General features: G+C 38.4%; 1 protein-coding gene across 1 annotated transcript; it reads right to left on the reverse strand.

Moving 5' to 3' along the window:
* Window positions 1-19,550: 19,550 nt before the first annotated feature.
* LOC149837772 (uncharacterized) lies at window positions 19,551-20,573 on the reverse strand. Its single transcript, XM_090008121.1, has 2 exons — window positions 20,306-20,573; window positions 19,551-20,218 (listed from the first exon to the last, which is right to left on the reverse strand). Exons 1-2 carry the CDS (start codon window positions 20,571-20,573, stop codon window positions 19,551-19,553), a joined length of 936 nt encoding a protein of 311 aa, XP_089864247.1.
* Window positions 20,574-20,803: the final 230 nt, after the last annotated feature.

Here is a 20,803-nt window from a genome sequence, read left to right on the forward strand (position 1 = left end):
AAATAGCAAGACCAAACATGCAAGTCAGAAAGAAAAGTCTTCAAAGAAGAATGAAAAATTGAGTCAGCAGAAAGAAAAGATAAAACAGGATGGTTGGGGTGATGATCGTCAGTTTACTCCTTTTAAGCAACCTCTCGATGAAATCCTCGAATATATGTTGACCAAAGAAATGGTAAAGCTCCCAAGAGCCACAGATCCTCCCACGATCATGGGAATGTTCATGGGCCAGTTCTGTAAATTCCATCGAGCAGTAGGACATGATACTGACCACTGTTTTGTCTTCAAGAACATTGTTCAAGATTGCATTGATAAGAATCTTCTCGTTGAAGATGAAAAGAAGGACTAGTCATTTTTCCTCAATTACTCAAAAAGCCGACAATGCTAGCATTTTCCCGTTTTTCATTTTGCATTCAAAGGCTGATGTAATCCTGTCTATCTTTCCTTGATTTGTCATTTTCCATCAATGCATCAATAAAATTATCAATCTCTCCTTATCTGCACCATGTTCTTCCGCGAGGAGCGATATTCTTCAGAGTCTCTCCTGAATCAATCAAAAGTCAGTCGCTTTGTTACCTTCAGAGAGCATTCTTCGAACATCAATTATCTTCCTTTTATCCAAAATTTCTTTCCCCTATTACACTGGGCATTATTTTGAAAATTGTCTTCAAAACGTCCTGTATGCAGGCAGGATCACACAAATCTCTCATTTTGCATGCATGTGCACCCATTTACAGCATTTACATTCATTCGCATTCATCTGCATCAATTGGCATTTGCATCAAATTTCCCCTTCATGTTAAGGGATAAACTTGAGTTGTCATTCAGGGTAAGAGATAAATCCTAAGGCCCCGATAGTTGTCCAAGTCAGCATTTGGGTGAAAGACTGAAAATCTTCTATCAAAATCAATTGATAATTTTTCAAAACCCAGTGTTTGTGCTGGTAATTTTCCAAAATCCAATGTTCGTGCTGGTAAAATAAAAAAAACAGTGTTCGTGATGGTAAATTTCAAGAATCCAGTGTTCGTGCTGGTAATTTTATAAAAAAACCTAGTGTTCGTGCTGGTAAAATTTTAAAAATCTAGTGTTTGTGCTGGTAAAATTTTAAAAATCCAGTGTTCGTGCTGGTAAAATTTCAAAACTCAGTGTTCGTGCTGGTAAAATTTCAAAAATCCAGTGTTCGTGCTGGTAAAATTTCAAAAATTCAGTATTCGTGATGGTAAAATTTCAAAACCCAGTGTTCGTGCTGGTAAAATTTTAAAAATCCAGTGTTTGTGCTGATAAAATTTCAAAAATCCAATGTTCGTGCTGGTAAAATTTCAAAAATTCAGTGTTCGTGCTGGTAAAATTTCAAAAATTTAGTGTTCGTGCTAGTAAAATTTTAAAAATCTAGTGTTCTTGCTGGTAAAATTTCAAAAAAAAAAAAAAATAAACTCAGTGTTTATGCTGGTAATTTAAAAAAAAAAACAGGGTTCGTGCTGGTAATTTTCCAAAACCCAGTATTCGTTCTGGTAATTTCTCAAAACATAATGCGTGCACTGGTACATTTTCAAAATCCAGTGTTCACACTGGTACACTTTAAAATTCAGTGTCCACATTGGTCTAGTTTTCCTTCAGAATTCGAGTTCCGACTCAAATTTCCTTTCCTTCTAATTGATTTATTTTTCCTCCAGGATTCGAGTTCCGACTCAAATTTTTTTTCCTTCTAAATTGATCTATTTTTCCTTCAGGATTCGAGTTCTGACTCGAATTTCTTTTCCTTCCAAATTGATCTATTTTTCCTTCAGGATCCAAGTTCCCACTCGAATTTCTTTTCCTTCCAAATTGGTCTACTTTTCCTTCAGGATTCGAGTTCTGACTCGAATTTCTTTTCCTTCAACGATGGATCTAGTTTTCCTTCGAAGATTCGAGTCCCGACTCGAGTTTTCTTTTTCTTCCACGATGGATCTAGTTTTCCTTCACTGATTCAAGTCCCGACCCGAGTTTTCTTTTCCTTCTGAATTGGTCTAGAAAATTAGAGTTCTGACTCGAATTTTCTTCCAAATCCAATTCAAATGTCTAGAATCAGTCTAGAAAATTAGAGTTTCGACTTGAATTTTCTCCCAAATCCGATTTGTTTAGCTTTCCTTTAAAGGTTTGAACTCCTACTCAAACTTTTCTGCAATTTAGTAATTGGTCTAGAAGATCCAAGTTCCGACTCAAATTTTCTTTCAAAACCCAATTCATTTAGTTTGTCCTTGAAAATTTGAATTCTGATTCGAATCTTCTCTCAAAACCCAGTTTAGCATCTGGTCCATTCAAAGCTCACAAGTTGAATCCTTCCTTCTTAAACTATGGTCCTTAGGTTAAATTCCTATAGAATTAATCATTTGTAGGCTCAATCCCTGCTGAACCGATGTGATCTCTAGGTTAAATTCCTATGGAATTGATAGTTCATAGGCTGAATCCCTATTGAACCCACGTCGTTCCCAATGAACCAATGTTGTTCTCAATAGAACCAATGTCGTTCTTAGGCTGAATTCCTATTGAACCCATGTTGTTCCCAGTAAACTAATTTCTAATTTCGACCTTCAGGTCAATCAATTTCCAAATTCAAGCCTTTGGGTTACAATCTTACCAACATCAGTCATTTTCTTGCCTTCGGGTTACAACTTTATCAATATCTATCACTTTCCAAGCCTTCGGGTTATAACTTCATCAATGTCAATCAATTTCAAATCATTAAATTTAATCTTTCAATCAAATCCTGCTTTCGAGTTGGTCGTTCAACAAATCCTGCTTTCGAGTTGGTCGGTCAACAAATCCTGCTTTCGAGTTGGTCGGTCAACAAATCCTGCTTTCGAGCTGGTAAGTCAAAACAAAACCCAACTTTCAAGTTGATCTTTTATTGAGTATTTTCAGGACTCAATTTGGTCAAGGATGTATCAATTAAACCTCAAGCAATTTCTTTCACCAAGGATTTCAAGAACATTTTGCCAATTTGTCGTTAAATATTTGTTGATTTCAAAATATTTATTGCACAAAAACATTACCTCAGAATACTTTCAATATTACTTTCGAAAGGTCAAAGCTTTTGCGAAAAAGGATTCAAAATTCAAGATCTTTCTATTGGCCAACCAAAAGGATGAAGAATAAATCCTTGATATGGCCAGCAAAGGAAATTCAATGTTATTGCAAGGCCATAAGTGATTGGTATTGATCACAGTCAATGGCACATTTTTAAATATCATTCTTGAAAAATAAGGTGGTCAAAATATCCTGGGTGATACAGAAAAATCCATTCAATTTCCATATCTCCTCAATCACCTAAGCTGCAATTAAATATCTGCAAAAGGGATCTCTCAATTGTCATCAAGATGAAGATGAATTATGCTAGTTAGACCCCCAGGGCCAAAGAAGATTTGGATCATCTCCAAGATGAAGGAGTTTGTGATGGATCCTTCCAGGGAAAGTTCAGATCACCGCCAAGTTGAAGGCGACTGCGATGAACCTCCCGACAAACCCTAAAGGATATTTAATTTCTGCTATCATCAAGAGATTTCCAACCAAAGAGCCAATAACCATCAATATAATCCCTTAGAGAAAAGAAGAATCAGAACATCTCTGAGATGAAAGAGTTTGTGATGTACTTTTCCAAAAAAAAAAGGAGAGAAAAGTCAGGACATCTCCAAAGTGAAGGATGATGTAATAAAATCCCCCAAAATCCAAGAGAGCTCTAATTTTGCCAGAAAGAAAAAAAAAGAGAAAAAAAGTGGGCAGAAAGATCATCATGAGAAAAGAATCCCAAGATATCAGACTGTTGAATCTGCCAAAGAATCCTCTTTAAATTTTGTGAAATTCTATTATCAATATTCTTTCACCAATTGCTTTCACAATATCAAGAATATTCTCTTTTCTGCTCGTATCAAGGAAATTGATAGCTTCCTTGAAAGAAAGTCAATCGCAAGCAATTTGAATTTGAATCTTGATTCTACGGAGTTAGCCTAATTGAAGGTAATACTTCAGGTAGAAAAGAGGGAAAGATTTTCATACAAATATACATCAATTTCAAGCATTTTGAATCAACAAACAATTTTTAATATTTTGGCAAAAATTTCTTACTATATTGACATGAAGTGAAGAGCTCGATGTCCATCTTGACATATTTTGGCGTCACCTTTTACCTCCTTGAGAGAGTAACCTTTATCGTCTTTCGCGTTGTTGAAAGATTAGCCTTTTCTCTAAAAGGATAGCATTTGTCATCTTTCGCTTTGTCGAAAGAATTCATCTTTTGCGTTGTCAAAAGAATTGCCTTGCTCCTTTGGATCGCCTTGTCATCTTTCGCGTTGTTGAAAGAATTGCCTTGTTCCTTCGGATCGCCTTTGCCATATTTCGCATTGTCGAAAGAATTCATCTTTTGCGTTGTCAAAAGAATCGCCTTGCTCCTTTGGATCGCCTTGTCATCTTTCGCGTTGTTGAAAGAATCACCTTGTTCCTTCGGATTGCCTTTGTTATCTTTCGTGTTGTCGAAAGAATTCATCTTTTGCATTGTCAAAAGTATTGCCTTGCTCCTATGGATCGCTTTGTCATCTTTCGCGTTGTTGAAAGAATCGCCTTTTTCCTTTGGATTGCCTTTGCTATCTTTTGCGTTGTCGAAAGAATCCATTTTTTGTGTTGTCAAAAGAATCGCCTTGCTCCTTTGGATCGCCTTGTCACCTTTCGCGTTGTTGAAAGAATCACCTTGTTCCTTTGGATCGCCTTTGTTATCTTTCGCGTTGTCGAAAGAATCCATCTTTTGCGTTGTCAAAAGAATCGCCTTGCTCCTTTGGATCGCCTTGTCATCTTTCGCGTTGTTAAAAGAATCGCCTTGTTCCTTTGGATCGCCTTTGTTATCATTCACGTTGTCGAAAGAATCCATCTTTTGCATTGTCAAAAGAATCACCTTGCTCCTTTGTATTGCCTTATCATCTTTCGTGTTGTTGAAAGAATCACCTTGTTCCTTTGGATCGCCTTTGTCATCTTTCGCGTTGTCGAAAGAATTCATCTTTTGCGTTGTTAAAAGAATCGCCTTGCTCCTTTGGATCGCCTTGTCATCTTTCGCGTTGTCGAAAGAATTCATTTTTTGCATTGTCAAAAGAATCGCCTTGCTCCTTTGGATCGCCTTGTAATCTTTCGCGTTGTTGAAAAAATCGCCTTGTTCCTTTGGATCGCCTTGTCATCTTTCGCGTTGTCGAAAGAATTCATCTTTTGCGTTGTCAAAAAAATCGGCTTGTTCCTTTTGATCGCCTTGTCATCTTTCGCGTTGTTGTAAGAATCGCCTTTGTTATCTTTCGCGTTGTCTGATGTCTTCTTTTAAATCGTTGTAATTTTGAAAAGATTTTTAAATGTAAAACATGTGAAAACCAGACATCAAATAATAAAAACCGGTTCTCACTAGTGGATGAGACCGGGTCGAACTCAGGGAACGGGAATATATCGTATTCAAGTACATAAATCTAAACTAATCTTTATTGTCGAATTATTGAAATGTAGAATGTTTAAGAAAAGTAAAACAACTAACTATTACAACAAATGAATACCCTTCGCAGAGGGCGTAAAGTGCAATATTTACAAACCCAATCAAATTCCTAATTCTAAAAATAAAAGCAAAAAGAAGCTTTATTCTTCGTACTTCGTGTCACGTAATCGCTTTCACTCCAGTCCTGTGCTATCCTGCACAATTCAAATGAACACGAGCAACACAAGAGAGAACTATAGAAACTAAAATTAAACTAAACTAGCTAAATGCTAATTACAAAAGCAATCATGCAAGAAATCTAAATAACAATGCTAATTATTTCGAATGAACTAAGTACCTAATGATGGAACAGTAATTAAATCTAATTTCAAAATACTAAAGTCATCTAATTACAATGCAACTCACCACTAACTAACTGCTACTCTAATATCTAACAGTTCACTAAACTAACAACTAATACTTAACAAAAACAAGAAAATGAAATGGAAATTAATTGAATGACAAGAAATCAAGGAAGAAAACAAGCATTTGAAAATGAAAACAATACAGAAAATATTAAATGCAAAACAGAAAAAAAAAACAGGAAAATCAGTTATCTTTGTATATAATACCCACAGGATATCTCAATTGCATTCCTGAAATCAGAAATCAGTCATTAGAAATCACATCGATCCAAAACTATAATCCAAAATTTCTGAGTGCAATCAATCAGCATTCAAATACTACTTATCGGAGATCAGCTATAATTGATCAAAACTCAGACAGTAAATCCGATGATCAGAATGTTACAACCATGAATTGATTGAATTCAAATAAATTATTCAATACACGTTCAAATAGGGCTCATCAGACATGAATAACTCTAGACCTTAGGCAATTTTTACAATGTAACACATGACAATCAGAATTATAAAATCAAACAGGACATGAGAGATGATCCAGATGGCCGATCGATTGAAATCAGAAATTCCTTCGATCGGATTCCATTCTTTCATCACCGGAACAACAGAACTTTCGATCAGAAATATGAAGCACTTTTGATTGATCCAAATGATCGACCAACACTAATCTGTAGCAGGCACAATGAAATCAAAAATCAGATTCTCTCGAACATTGGATTCAATAAAAAATAAGAGGAATTCAATCAAAAACAAATTGATCACAGTAGTGATTGGAGATTAGGTGACTGATTTCTGGAGCTTAATCGATCAATACAATCAATCTAATCTTGAAGCAAAAACAGGAAAATCAAAAAGAAGAAGAAAAACATGCGATCTATATTTTTTTTTCTTTTCTTTTCACACAGAAACAAAACCAGAACTCGATTGAAAAGATACGAAGAAGAAATTAAAAATGGGGAATCAGAAGAAGAAGAAGAAATCTGAAGAAGAAGAAGAAGAAGAAGAAGAAGAAATCTGAAGAAGAAGAAGAAGAAGAAGAAGAAGAAGAAATCTGAAGAAGAAGAAGAATTAGAAGAAGAAGCAGCTGAAGAACTTACCGTAGCCGGAAGGATTAGGGGAGAATGGCGACCTCCACCGTGCTGTCACCGGACTGAAGCTCCACCACCACCGGTTGCCAGAGTGTATACAGAGAAAGAGGGAGAAGAGAAGGTAGGTCAAGAAGGAGCACCGGCGATGGTGGATGAGAGTGAGAAGAGAGGGAAGAGAGAGAAAGAGTGGAAAGAGGTGGCTTCAGCCGTATGGGGGAGGCGCCCTCTCTTTCTCTGTTTTGGGGTTTTTAAAAACAAGCAAACCGGTTTTGAACCGGTTTGCTGTTTGTTTTAACAAAATCCAAACCGGTTTCACCGGATTGTTTTCTTTATTTTGAAATGCAAACCGGTTAAACCGGTTTGTGATTATTAAATATATTTTTTTTCAGTTTAAAAACCAAATGCAAACCGGTTTGAACCGGTTTGATTTATTATTTTTTTTCTTTTTTAAAAAATCTAAAAAAAACAAACTATTTAAAAGAGTATTAAAAAAAAACAAACTATTTACTAAAAACCTCAAACTAACTAACTACTCTAAAAATTTATTTACACTAACCTTATTTCAAAATATATCTAACTCTATTTTTAACTCTAATTTTTATTTAATTTTTATTTAATTTTTATTTTTATTTTTATTATTATTTTTATTGAAAACTAAAACTAAAACTAAAACTACTATGACTATAACAAAAACTAAAATATGCATAAAAATGTAAAATAAAACTATTTTTCATGCATTTTCTATTTTTAAATCATTTTAGCACATTTACTCGAAAACTATCATAAAATTGGGTTTTTGAAACATTATTTTATAAAATCATGCATATTTTAATATGAAATATCCCTAAAATATATGCATGATCAAATACCCCCATGCTTATGTTTTGCTAGTCCTCGAGCAAACTAGAAAAATGCAAGAAATCAAACTATCACCTAACTCACTTTCGTAGGAATCACGGTTGCATTTAGCTCATGCAACAAGCCCTTTCAACCCCTGGGTTACCCTAGTGGACGAGTAAGGTCTCGTGAGGGTTTGCAGTGATGCTACCCACAAACATCTCTGTCATGTATGCATAATATTACACATCCTCATAAGCAGTAGGTAATTAAAGACTTTGTTTTCACAAATATTTCATGTTACAAAAAGAATCAAGACATAATTAGAGTCTTTTATATACCACCACAGAAAAAGAATTTCTTTCACTTTTCTAAATATCACAATTATTTATGTTTTATTCTTAGAAAATCCAAAAAAAACAAGTTATCCTTTACTTATCCTCACTCATATGTTTTCTGCACAGGTTTTCTCAATCACCTCTAAGCACTGAACTTTTCTTTCTTTTTAAGCTCTTTTCTTTCTTTTTTTCATTTTTCACGCTTTTTCTTTTTGCGCACTTATTCTTCTCTTATAGCTTGCGTGTGGTCTGCTTTTATGCCTTGTGCAATGTCAATATCTTCTATACTTTTTCAATACATACCAAAAGATATCAACTAAGACATAAAAGTGACTTCCTTCATTCACCTTTATAACATGAGAGTCAAACATTTCAACTTGTATCTGTTCTCAGTTACTTAGGATCACGAAGTTTTTCACTCTACTTTTTTAAAATGGAATTTAAAAGTTTCAACTTACATCTAAGTTCCATCTACTAAGGATTGTGGCATTATCCAAACAACCTAACGCATGCTATTTTTTTTTTCTTTTGAGCTCATTTTTACGCTTTTGTTCATTTGCTTAGTTTTTCAAAAATAGAACTGTGCATATTCATATTTATGATTCAAAATAAATTCTAACATGTATCTATCATCATTTCTTTGAAATCCACATAAACAACCATAATTTTTTTAGATCTATGTCCGAAAAAAATTTCGTGGGGCTTAAAAATCCTCTAAAAACATCAGATTTGAAATAACATTCATATAAGTTTCAAACTCTTTCTTTAAAAATCTACTTTTCATGAGAGATGTGTAAACATGTGCAAGAACGTAAACAGAAATATCCAGGTGTGCAAACTACACCCTCCCCCATGCTTGAATGACACTGTCCCAGTGGCACTCCCCCATGCTTATATGAAACTACGTGAATGCACATGAGAGAAATAAATGAGGGAAAAGAGTAGAATGACCTGACATGAATTAAAAATACACGTTCTATGAATGTAATGAATGCAATGTATACATGACAAAACATAAAATTCATAGAATGAAACAAAAAGCACATGAAAAACTCATGAATAAAACGAAAAAGTAAAAACAAAATAAAATCTATAAATTCTAAGCAAATCTAATAATATACAAGATATGGGTTGCCTCCCATAAAGCGCTAAGTTTCACGTCCCCAGCCAGACGGATCTCTGGAAAAATCCTTCATCGTCCATGAGAACAATGGACATGAAGTCAGGCTCAATCAGGCTCTCTATGAAAAATAGTGTCATCTGTGACACTGCGCAGTGTGTTCCCATCCTGTCTACCTCTGAATGGCTCGACGTGCCCGATCCAATTTGAATCACCTATCTGATTCTCAAGTAATTCTAAGTGATCCTCTTCTAGTGATTCCTTATCCTCCTCAAGAGGTGGATCATTCAATAACCAAGCATATTCTGCTTCTACAAGGTCTTGAATGACATCAACCTCGAAAGAAGCCTCCTCAACCGCAGGCCCCATAGCAACACGAAAAATGTTCAGCCGCATCTTCCTATTTCCGAATGACACATCCATCGCACCAGTGCGGCAATTGATGCACGCATTGGCGGTAGCTAGGAAGGGGCGACCGAGAATAATAGGAGTCTGCTGTGGGCTATCAACTCCCTCCATATCTAATATCACGAAGTCGATAGGGAAATAACAATCCTCCACCTTGACTAAAACATCTTCAAGTATCCCTCTTGGGACCTTGATAGATCTATCTGCGAGCTGAAGAGTCATAGGTGTAGGTTTTATCTCTTTCAATCCAAATTGGTCATAAAAGAAACCCGGCAAGATGTTAACACTTGCCCCAAGGTCGAGCAATGCACGCCCAACAGTGATGTTTCCTATGACACATGAGATGATAGGAGTCCCTGGGTCCTTGAGCTTAGGTGGTGTTTGATGTTGCAATACTGCGCTCACCTGCCCGGTTAAATAAATCTTTTTCTGCACATGGGACATCGACTTCCTTTTCTGCTTACAAAGTTCTTTGAGGAACTTTGCATATGCAGGGACTTGTTGGATGGCATCTAGTAAGGGGAGGTTTATCTGAACGTGCTTGAATATCTCAAGCATCTCTTGCATGTTCACTCCAGCCTTACCTAATGCTCTCGGCCTTTCTAACTCCTCAGGAAAGGGGGCTTTAGGAATGTAGGATGATGAAGGCTCCGATGGAAGAACCTTCTCGCTTTCCTGAGGTAAAACCTTAGGGACAGACTGCTTCTCAATTATCTTCTCTCTTTCTTCTGCAGCCTCCATCGCTTGGTACTGCTTCCCACTCCTAAGGGTTACAACTTGAGCTTGCTCTTTATGTGCATTGGCCATATGCAAGCTACGCATGGGTTCCTTTCCCTTAGGGTTGACAATAGGCTGGCTAGGCAGTGTCCCCTCACTTCGCCTGCTAAGCGCCTCGCCGAGCTGCCCCATTTGAGTCTCTAATTTTGAAATAGACTGATTATGCGAGCTCAAATTCGCTTTAATATCATAAAATGCTTGTAGCATCTTGTCCTCGAAGGACTGACTATGCGAAGGCTCATGAGACTGGGGATGAGTATAAACAGATTGGGCTAGGGGATAACTGGATCTCTGAAATCCAGGCGCATAACCGCCTTGACTGGGTTGACTCTGGGAAGGGTTAGGGGTTTGAATCTGTGAGTTGCGCCATGAAAAATTGGGATGGTTTCGCCAGCCCGAGTTATAAGTGTTGGAAAATGGATTGGGTGCGGGCCTAGCAAAGTTTTGAGCCATCTGAGCTTGCTCTTGGACAAACTCAGGATACTGTGGCGCAACTGGGTACTGTAAAATATGGTGTGCAGGACTCGCACACAACGCGCACACCTGCATGGCAGGAGAGGGACCCAACAAAAACTGATCTAATTTCTGGGACAGTTGGTCTACCTTGTTGCTTAACTCAAGGTTTATCCCTATTTCAAAAATACCTGCCTTCTTAGTACTATCCTGTGCAGGTGCAGCCCTATCGAACCGTGAAGTTGTCGCATGGTGCATCGAATTTTCGCTCAATGTCTCAAAAAGCGACCACGCTTCATCCTCACTTTTTAGCATAAAAGTGCCCCCACATGATGAATCCACTATTTGCCTGTCCTTCTCGGTCAGACCATCGTAAAAATACTACACCAGTTGCCAACGAGGCACCTGGTGGTGGGGACACTTGCGGAGAAGATCTTTCATTCTCTCCCAAGTCTCGTAGAATTGTTCTCCCTCAATCTGTGAGAAACTGATTATGGCTTTACGAAACTGATTCGTCTTACCAATTGGGAAGTACTTTTTAAGAAATTCGCGTTGCATTCCTTCCCAAGTGGTAATCTGAACCGTATCGAGAGCCTTTAGCCAATGTTTAGCTTTATCTTTGAGAGAAAACGGAAACAACGTCAACCTCAATGCGTCATCTCCAAAGTTGTTGATCCGCACTGTCGAGCAGATCTCCAGAAAATCATCAATATGACTATATGGGTCTTCGTTGCTTAGGCCATGAAATGATGGTAACATTTGAATGATACTGGCCTTTATTTCAAATTAATTTGCTCCTACATCAGGTCTCGTGATGCAGGAGGTGGGAGTGTATATGGTGGGCATGAAGTACTCCTTAAGGGTACGGAACAACGACCAATTTTCGGCCATGGTGATAAGATGAGGAGCTCTCCTAACAAGAAACTCGGGACTCAATTAGCTCGGGTCGAGTGATCGTTGCCTGTGCATACACCTTGAAGTAGATCGGTGTAACACTCTTCCTAATTTTGGGTTTTCTACCTAACTAACGCACTAAGCGGCCAAACCACGCAAACCACAAAGTGAGTAGACTAAAAACAACAAAAACTAAACAAACACCACGCAGTTAAACATAACAGAGATTATGCAAAGAAATATAAAATCTATGTGTACGGTACCAATCGTACACAGTCACTTCTAAGGGGATCCTAATAGGTGGGTTGTGCAAAAAAGTAAGCTCGTCTCTAAGATATGCACATACGTGGTTCTAAACCTAAATGCACACAAACACTAGGCAATAAAGTGAATACTAATATTACGCCGTTCCCCGACAACGACGCCAAAAATTTGATGTCTTCTTTTAAATCGTTGTAATTTTGAAAAGATTGTTAAATGTAAAACATGTGAAAACCAGACATCAAATAATAAAAACCGGTTCTCACTAGTGGATGAGATCGGGTCGAACTCAGGGAACGGGAATATATCGTATTCAAGTACATAAATCTAAACTAATCTTTATTGCCGAATTATTGAAATGTAGATTGTTTAAGAAAAGTAAAACAACTAACTATTACAACAAATGAATACCCTTCGCAGAGGGCGTAAAGTGCAATATTTACAAACCCAATCAAATTCCTAATTCTAAAAATAAAAGCAAAAAGAAGCTTTATTCTTCGTACTTCGTGTCACGTAATCGCTTCCACTCCAGTCCTGTGCTATCCTGCACAATTCAAATGAACACGAGCAGCACAAGAGAGAACTATAGAAACTAAAATTAAACTAAACTAGCTAAATGCTAATTACAAAAGCAATCATGCAAGAAATCTAAATAACAATGCTAATTATTTCGAATGAACTAAGTACCTAATGATGGAACAGTAATTAAATCTAATTTCAAAATACTAAAGTCATCTAATTACAATGCAACTCACCACTAACTAACTGCTACTCTAATATCTAACAGTTCACTAAACTAACAACTAATACTTACTTAACAAAAACAAGAAAACGAAATGGAAATTAATTGAATGACAAGAAATCAAGGAAGAAAACAAGCATTTGAAAATGAAAACAATACAGAAAATATTAAATGCAAAACAGAAAAAAAAACAAGAAAATCAGTTATCTTTGTATATAATACCCACAGGATATCTCAATTGCATTCCCGAAATCAGAAATAAGTCATTAGAAATCACATCGATCCAAAACTATAATCCAAAATTTTTTAGTGCAATCAATCAGCATTCAAATACTACTTATCAGAGATCAGCTATAATTGATCAAAACTCAGACAGTAAATCCGATGATCAGAATGTTACAACCATGAATTGATTGAATTCAAACAAATTATTCAATACACATTCAAATAGGGCTCATCAGACATGAATAACTCTAGACCTTAGGCAATTTTTACAATGTAACACATGACAATCAGAATTATAAAATCAAACAGGACATGAGAGATGATCCAGATGGCCGATCGATTGAAATCAGAAATTCCTTCGATCGGATTCCATTCTTTCATCACCGGAACAACAGAACTTTCGATCAGAAATATGAAGCACTTTTGATCGATCCAAATGATCGACCAACACTAATCTGTAGCAGGCACAGTGAAATAAAAAATCAGATTCTCTCGAACATTGGATTCAATAAAAAATAAGAGGAATTCAATAAAAAACAAATTGATCACAGTAGTGATTGGAGATTAGGTGACTGATTTCTGGAGCTTAATCGATCAATACATTCAATCTAATCTTGAAGCAAAAACAGGAAAATCAAAAAGAAGAAGAAAAACATGCGATCTATATTTTTTTTTCTTTTCTTTTCACACAGAAACAAAACCAAAACTCGATTGAAAAGATACGAAGAAGAAATTAAAAATGAGGAATCGGAAGAAGAAGAAGAAATCTGAAGAAGAAGAAGAAGAAGAAGAAGAAGAAATCTGAAGAAGAAGAAGAAGAAGAAGAAATCTGAAGAAGAAGAAGCTGAAGAACTTACCGTAGCCGTAAGGATTAGGGGAGAATGGCGACCTCCACCGTGCTGTCACCGGACTGAAGCTCCACCACCACCGGTTGCCAGAGTGTATACAGAGAAAGAGGGAGAAGAGAAGGTAGGTCAAGAAGGAGCACCGGCGATGGTGGATGAGAGTGAGAAGAGAGGGAAAGAGTGGAAAGAGGTGGCTTCAGCCGTATGGGGGAGGCGCCCTCTCTTTCTCTGTTTTGGGGTTTTTAAAAACAAGCAAACCGGTTTTGAACCGGTTTGCTGTTTGTTTTAACAAAATCCAAACCGGTTTCACCGGATTGTTTTCTTTATTTTGAAATGCAAACCGGTTAAACCGGTTTGTGATTATTAAATATATTTTTTTTCAGTTTAAAAACCAAATGCAAACCGGTTTGAACCGGTTTGATTTATTAATTTTTTTCTTTTTTAAAAAATCTAAAAAAACAAACTATTTAAAAGAGTATTAAAAAAAAACAAACTATTTACTAAAAATCTCAAACTAACTAACTACTCTAAAAATTTATTTACACTAACCTTATTTCAAAATATATCTAACTCTATTTTTAACTCTAATTTTTATTTAATTTTTATTTTTATTTTTATTATTATTTTTATTGAAAACTAAAACTAAAACTACTATGACTATAACAAAAACTAAAATATGCATAAAAATGTAAAATAAAACTATTTTTCATGCATTTTCTATTTTTAAATCATTTTAGCACATTTACTCGAAAACTATCATAAAATTGCATTTTTGAAACATTATTTTATAAAATCATGCATATTTTAATATGAAATATCCCTAAAATATATGCATGATCATTGTCAAGAGAATTCATCTTTCGCGTTGTCAAAAGAGTTCATATTTTGCGTTGTCAAAAGAATCGTCTTGCTCCTTTGGATCGCCTTGTCATCTTTCGCGTTGTTGAAAGAATCGCTTTGTTCCTTTGGGTCGCCTTTGTTTTGGAGCGCATGCATCTCAGAAATGGGGTTCCTTATCTTGTTGCAGGTTTCCCTCCATCAGCGAATGAAATCTCTTGCTTTCTCGTTCTCTTTTTGTTTTAAACTGCAAAGGTGGTTCAATGTGGGAAGTGCTTCGGTGTTGAACAGGAAGCGTTCAATAAACAGATTAACAACTTTATCGAACTCCTTGAGCTCAATGTGATTGATATGCTCAACATACCATTTAGCTGCAGCTCCTTCCAAGCTGCGGGGGAAACATAGAAATAGTGCTCTGTTGTCTCTCTTAAATCTTGAGCACTCTGCAAAGAACGTGGCGAGATGAGCTTTCGGGTCGCCAGAACCGTCGAACTTGATGAACTTGCGGGGTAGATTCTTCAGATTTTCATCTCCTTCTAGGCCATCATAGAAATCTTCACTGGTGAAGATTTTCTTGCCCTTGTCGCGGGCTTGCAGATCTTTTACAACTCTATCCATTTCCCTGAATTGTGCTTGCAGGTCTTCTGTGACCTAACTTTTCAGTTTGCGGCCTTCCCTTTGCTCCCAGCCATATTTCTGAAATGTTGGGGGCACTTCATATTCTTCTTCAGTGTCTTCTGCTGATTCTGTTCCATCTGATATTTCTTCTGGCTGAACTGGCTTCTGGGAAGTCTTTATGGATTTCTTAGCCTTGTGACCATGGAGCTTTTGCCTGAATGGATTCTTCTCTGAGCTGGTTTTGGCCTGCTCGCTCATCATTTTGTTCATCATCTTCTAGAACATTGTATACATCTGCGGATCTATGCCATCGTCCTCTTGCTGCTGACCTTGACTTCTGACGGATCTGGGTGAATCCATTTCTCCTTCTGAGGATGAGGAGTAAATAATGCGCTGAGATGATGTTTTTCTTCCGGACCTTGTCTCAACCATCAGATGCTGCAGATGCTCTCTTGTGTTATCTTTCTTTCTCTTTCTCTGCAGGACTCCGCAGAGCAAAGACAGGATCAGATTTTGAGGAAATTTTTGGTTTTTTGGAAGAAAATATTGAGGAAAATATGGTAGACCATTGGAAGATTATCCCATTACTAGGGATTGAGTCGTCGTAAGGATTACGACAATTGTGTTGTCATCCTTTTGCAAGAGAAATGAACAATGAAAAATATGCCTTGTTACTTAGGCAAGGTCATCAAACCATGATAAAAGAGAGAAAATTTTATGAGAGAAATATGATTTTATTGATCTTGACAAAGAGGTGGAGGACAAACAATTTGCCACCATTCATGATAGTCGACAGACACTTTAGGACCAGGAAAGAATTTAAGAGAAACAAAGGAATCTCAGCCATAGCGGGCAGAATGATATGCCCCGAACCATTGTGCGGAAGTGAGATCGAATTCTGCCATAGCCCCTGATAGTAGCCGAGCTTTAATGTACCACTGTCTTTGAGAAAACTGTTGAACACATCGCTCCGGTTGGTCATAAGTGCAGAAGAATGGTCTCAGCAACTTGAATCGCTTCCCATAAGCGTACGTGTATCTGGGAGGAGATAATTGTCGATCAAAGTAGTCCCATACGATGTCATCTTTTTGAATGTTGTCGATCATGGACCGATACTATGTCATTGGGAGGAGTTCTTGGCCATTGTATCTGAAAGAATTTGCTCGGTCTGGAATATGCCAGAAGAACAAGGATTGAAGTGCATAGATGCATCCTTCGACGAGAATAGATTCTTCAAGTGAGAAACGAGTCAAACCCCGAACATGAAAGCGAGCGTTGTCATAGCTATGGAGAGACGGTTGGTCTGTCGACTTCCCCATCTTCTCATGAGCTAGATTATTCTGATATCCATGTAGTTTTGTCCGTCTGGGAAGAGGGCTAATCCTACAGTGCATAGAACCATTGCATTCTGGATTCTTTCTCTAGTTCTTCTAACTCGGTGAGCTGCAATGATCTCTCTTTGCCAGCCTGGGTGAGGTCAAAATTAAACTTCTTGATTGCCTAATATGCTCTATGCTCCAGCTCGATAGGGAGGTGGCACGCTTTCTCGAAAATAAGACGATACGGGGACATGCCAATAGGAGTTTTAAATGCAGTCCTATACGCCCAAAGTGCATCATCTAAGCGCTGGGACCAATCCTTGCGGTCCGGAAGAACTATCTTCTAAAATCCGCTTTATTTTCTTATTAGAAACCTCGACCTGTCCACTGGTCTGCGGATGATAAGGAGTGGTGAACCGATGATTGATAGAATACCTTCTCAAAAGAGAAGCTATCTGTATATTCCTGAAATGCTTGCCACCATCACTTATCATCGCACGTGGCACACCAAAATGACTGAAAATATTATGCTTAATGAACTTAAGCACCACTCTATGATCATTGGTCTTGGTCACCACAACCTCGACCCATTTGGACACATAATCGACCGCCACTAAGATATACAAATTACTGAATGATGGCGGAAATGGGCCCATAAAATCTATGCCTCAAACATCGAAAATCTCAATAATCAGAATCGGAAGCAAGGGAATCTTGTCCCTCTTGGACATGTTCCCAGTCTGTTGACAACGAATACATTTTCTACAGTACTCATGCGTATCTCTGTGGAGTGTGGGCCAAAAAAATCTAGACTCCAAAACCTTTGCAGTTGTCTTCCTACTACTGAAATGCCCTCCACAGGCTAATGAATGACAAAAACTAAGGATGAACTCATACTCTTCCTCTGGGACGCATCTTCTAATGATCTGGTCTGCACAATATTTGAACAATTATGGCTCATCCCAATAATACTGTCTCACCTGTGATAAGAATCGCTCTCGCTCATTCTTATTCCAAGGCTCAGGGATCTGCATCAAAACTAGATAGTTCACAATATCTGCAAACTAGGGTAACTGCGATGCTCTAACTACCATGATCTACTCATCGGGGAAAGAATCACTGATTGGTCTCTGATCCGGAGTGGTCTCCATGATTTGTCTAAAAAGATGGTCTGCTACTATGTTGTCGCTTCAGTTCTTATCTCGAATCTCAAGATCAAACTCCTGTAGTATCAGAACCCATCGGATGAGTCTCGGTTTGGTGTCTTTCTCGCTAAGAAGGTACTTCAATGCAGCATGATCAGAATAGACAACCACCTTCAAACCGAGAAGATAGGACCTAAACTTATCCAATGCAAATACTACTGCGAGTAGTTCCTTCTCTATCGTGGTATAATTCATTTGAGCATCGGACAGAGTTCTACTTGCATAGTATATCACATAGGGCTTCTTGTCAATCCTTTGTCCTAAAATGGCCCCCATAGCATAGTCAGAAGCATCACACATAATCTCGAATGAGAGCGTCCAATTCGAAGGTCTCAAAATGGGTGCAGTAGTCAAGGCCTCTTTGAGTATCTCAAAGGCCTTCATGCAATCATCACCAAAATCAAAGGGCTGATCTTTCTCCAATAATGAGCAAAGCGGTCGAGAGATTTTGCTAAAATCCTTGATGAACTGCCTATAAAATCCGGCATACCCTAAAAATGATCGAACCTGCCTCACAGTGGTGGGTGGAGTCAATTGAGAGATAGATACCACCTTCTCTCTATCAACCTCAATTCCTCTCTTGGACACAATGTGTCCCAACACAATCCCCTCCTGAACCATAAAATGACTCTTTTCCCAACTCAGAACCAGGTTTGTCTCCGTACACCTACTCAGTACTCGAGTAAGTTTCTGGAGGCAATCCTCAAATGAAGATCCATACATAGAAAAATCATCCATAAACACTTCCATGACATCATCCACCATGTCAGAGAAGATAGCTAACATGCACCTCTGAAAAGTTGTCGGGGCATTGCAGAGCCCGAACGACATACGTATGAACGCGAAAGTGCCATAAGGACAGGTAAATGTGGTCTTCTTTTGATCGTCAGGATGGACAACTACTTGATTATATCCCAAATATCCATCCAAGAAGGAATAGTAGCTCTGTCCTGTGAGTCTTTCCAAAATCTGATCAATGAATGGCAACAGGAAGTGATCCTTCCCTGTTGCTACATTTAGCTTTCTATAATCAATGCAGACTCGCCACCCTGTGGTGGTCCTCATCGAAATCCTTTCCCCCTTTTCATTCTCCACAACAGTGAGTCCAAATTTCTTCGGCACCACCTGAATCGGACTGACCCACTGGCTATCAAAAATAGGGTATATGATCCCAGCATCTAACCACTTGACGACCTCATTTTTCACCACTTCTTTCATGTTGGGATTTAATCTTCTCTGCATGTCACGCACCGGCTTGACTTCTTCATCACAATGAATCTTGTGCATGCAGAATGAAGGATCAATCCCTTTCAGATCAGCAACCCCCAGCCAATCGTTGCCTTGTGCTCTCGTAAAATGTCAAGCAGTCTCTGCTCTTGCTCCTCTGTGAGCAGTGACGAGATAATCACAGGCAGAGTCTCACCCACTCTAAGGTATGCATACTTGAGTGAATCCGGTAAGGGTTTCAACTCAAGTTTCAGAGGAGACTCTATCGATGATTTGGCTAGGGTCTCAGCAAGTGGTGGGAGAGGCTCAATGCTTTTTCTCCAAGGAGGGTATCCTGACGAAACTACAGACACATCTACACTAACTCTACAACTATCCTCTTCTGTATGATACAAATCAAGGGAATTCTCTGTCATGTACAACTCTGGCTCTGCTTCCACTAACTTCTGTGCGATATCAACCTAGAAGCACTTCATATCTCCCACTGGACCTATCGCGGCATTGAAAATGTTCAGCCTAACTTTTCTATTGCCGAATGACAAGTCCATAACTCCGGTTCTACAATTGATACATGCATTGGCAATCGCCAATAATGGTCTGCCCAGAATGATTGGAGTCTGGTGCTGGCTATCAACTCCTTCCATATCAAGGATAATGAAATCGACTGGAAAGTAAAACTCATTCACTTTAACCAGCACATCTTCCAAGACACCACTCGGTACCTTGACAGAACGATCTGCCAGCTGCAGTGTAATCAGGGTCGATCTCATTTCTTCTAGCCCAAATGAATCGTAGAAATATCCGGGCAGAATGTTCGTGCTGGCTCCAAGGTCGAGCAAAGCGCGTTCTATCCGGATGTTTCCGATGGTACATGCAATGATCGGGGCTCCAGAGTCCTTGAGCTTTGGTGGAGTCTGATGCTGAATCACTGAACTCACTTGCTTAGTCACCTGCTCAGTCAGCTGGACCTTGGTAGGAACTTTTCCTCTAGATTTCCTCTTCTGGGTACATAGTTCTTTTAGGAATTTGGCATAAGCCGACACCTGCTGAATGACATCTAGCAAAGGCAGGTTGATCTGCACATGCTTGAAGATCTCAAGCATGTCTTGGACCTTCGTGCCTTGCTTTCCTTTGACACCGAAAGATTCTAATGCTTTGGGATAGGGTGGTTTGGGGATATACATCTGGGGGTCCTCCTCTTTGTGAGAAGGCTCACTCCTATCCTGCTCATGAACTGAGGGAGATGACAGAGCCGTAGAAGATGGTATACTCGAATCGGGCTCATCGGTCTTCTCTCTACTCTCTCTACTCTCGACGTGATACTCATGTTCACACCTAAGAGACATAACAGATTTGGCATGTTGCTGTGACTCAGTAATGTACAAGCTTCCCGTCATTTGTTCCTTGCCCTTCGGGTTCAACACTGTCTGACTTGGCAAACTACCCTCAGGTCTCCTATTGATTGCTTCAGCTAACTGTCCCATCTGCGACTCTAACTTCACAATGGATTGAGTATGCGAGCTCAAAATCTGACTACACTTCTCAAAAGCATTCTGATTAGAGGTTTTCACCTCTTGGAACGCTTGAAAAAGTCTCTCCTCGAAAGAGGTCTGTGGAGCAGACTCTTGTGAGATCTGAGGAGGAAAAGAAGGAGTGTTCTGAGGATAGCTCGGCCTTTGAAATGTCTGAGTGAATGGTGGCGGCCGAGCAGGCT

The sequence above is a fragment of the Nuphar pumila genome, chromosome 5 (assembly GCF_984573655.1).
Source record: "Nuphar pumila chromosome 5, dmNupPumi1.hap1.1, whole genome shotgun sequence".
NCBI lineage: Eukaryota > Viridiplantae > Streptophyta > Magnoliopsida > Nymphaeales > Nymphaeaceae > Nuphar > Nuphar pumila.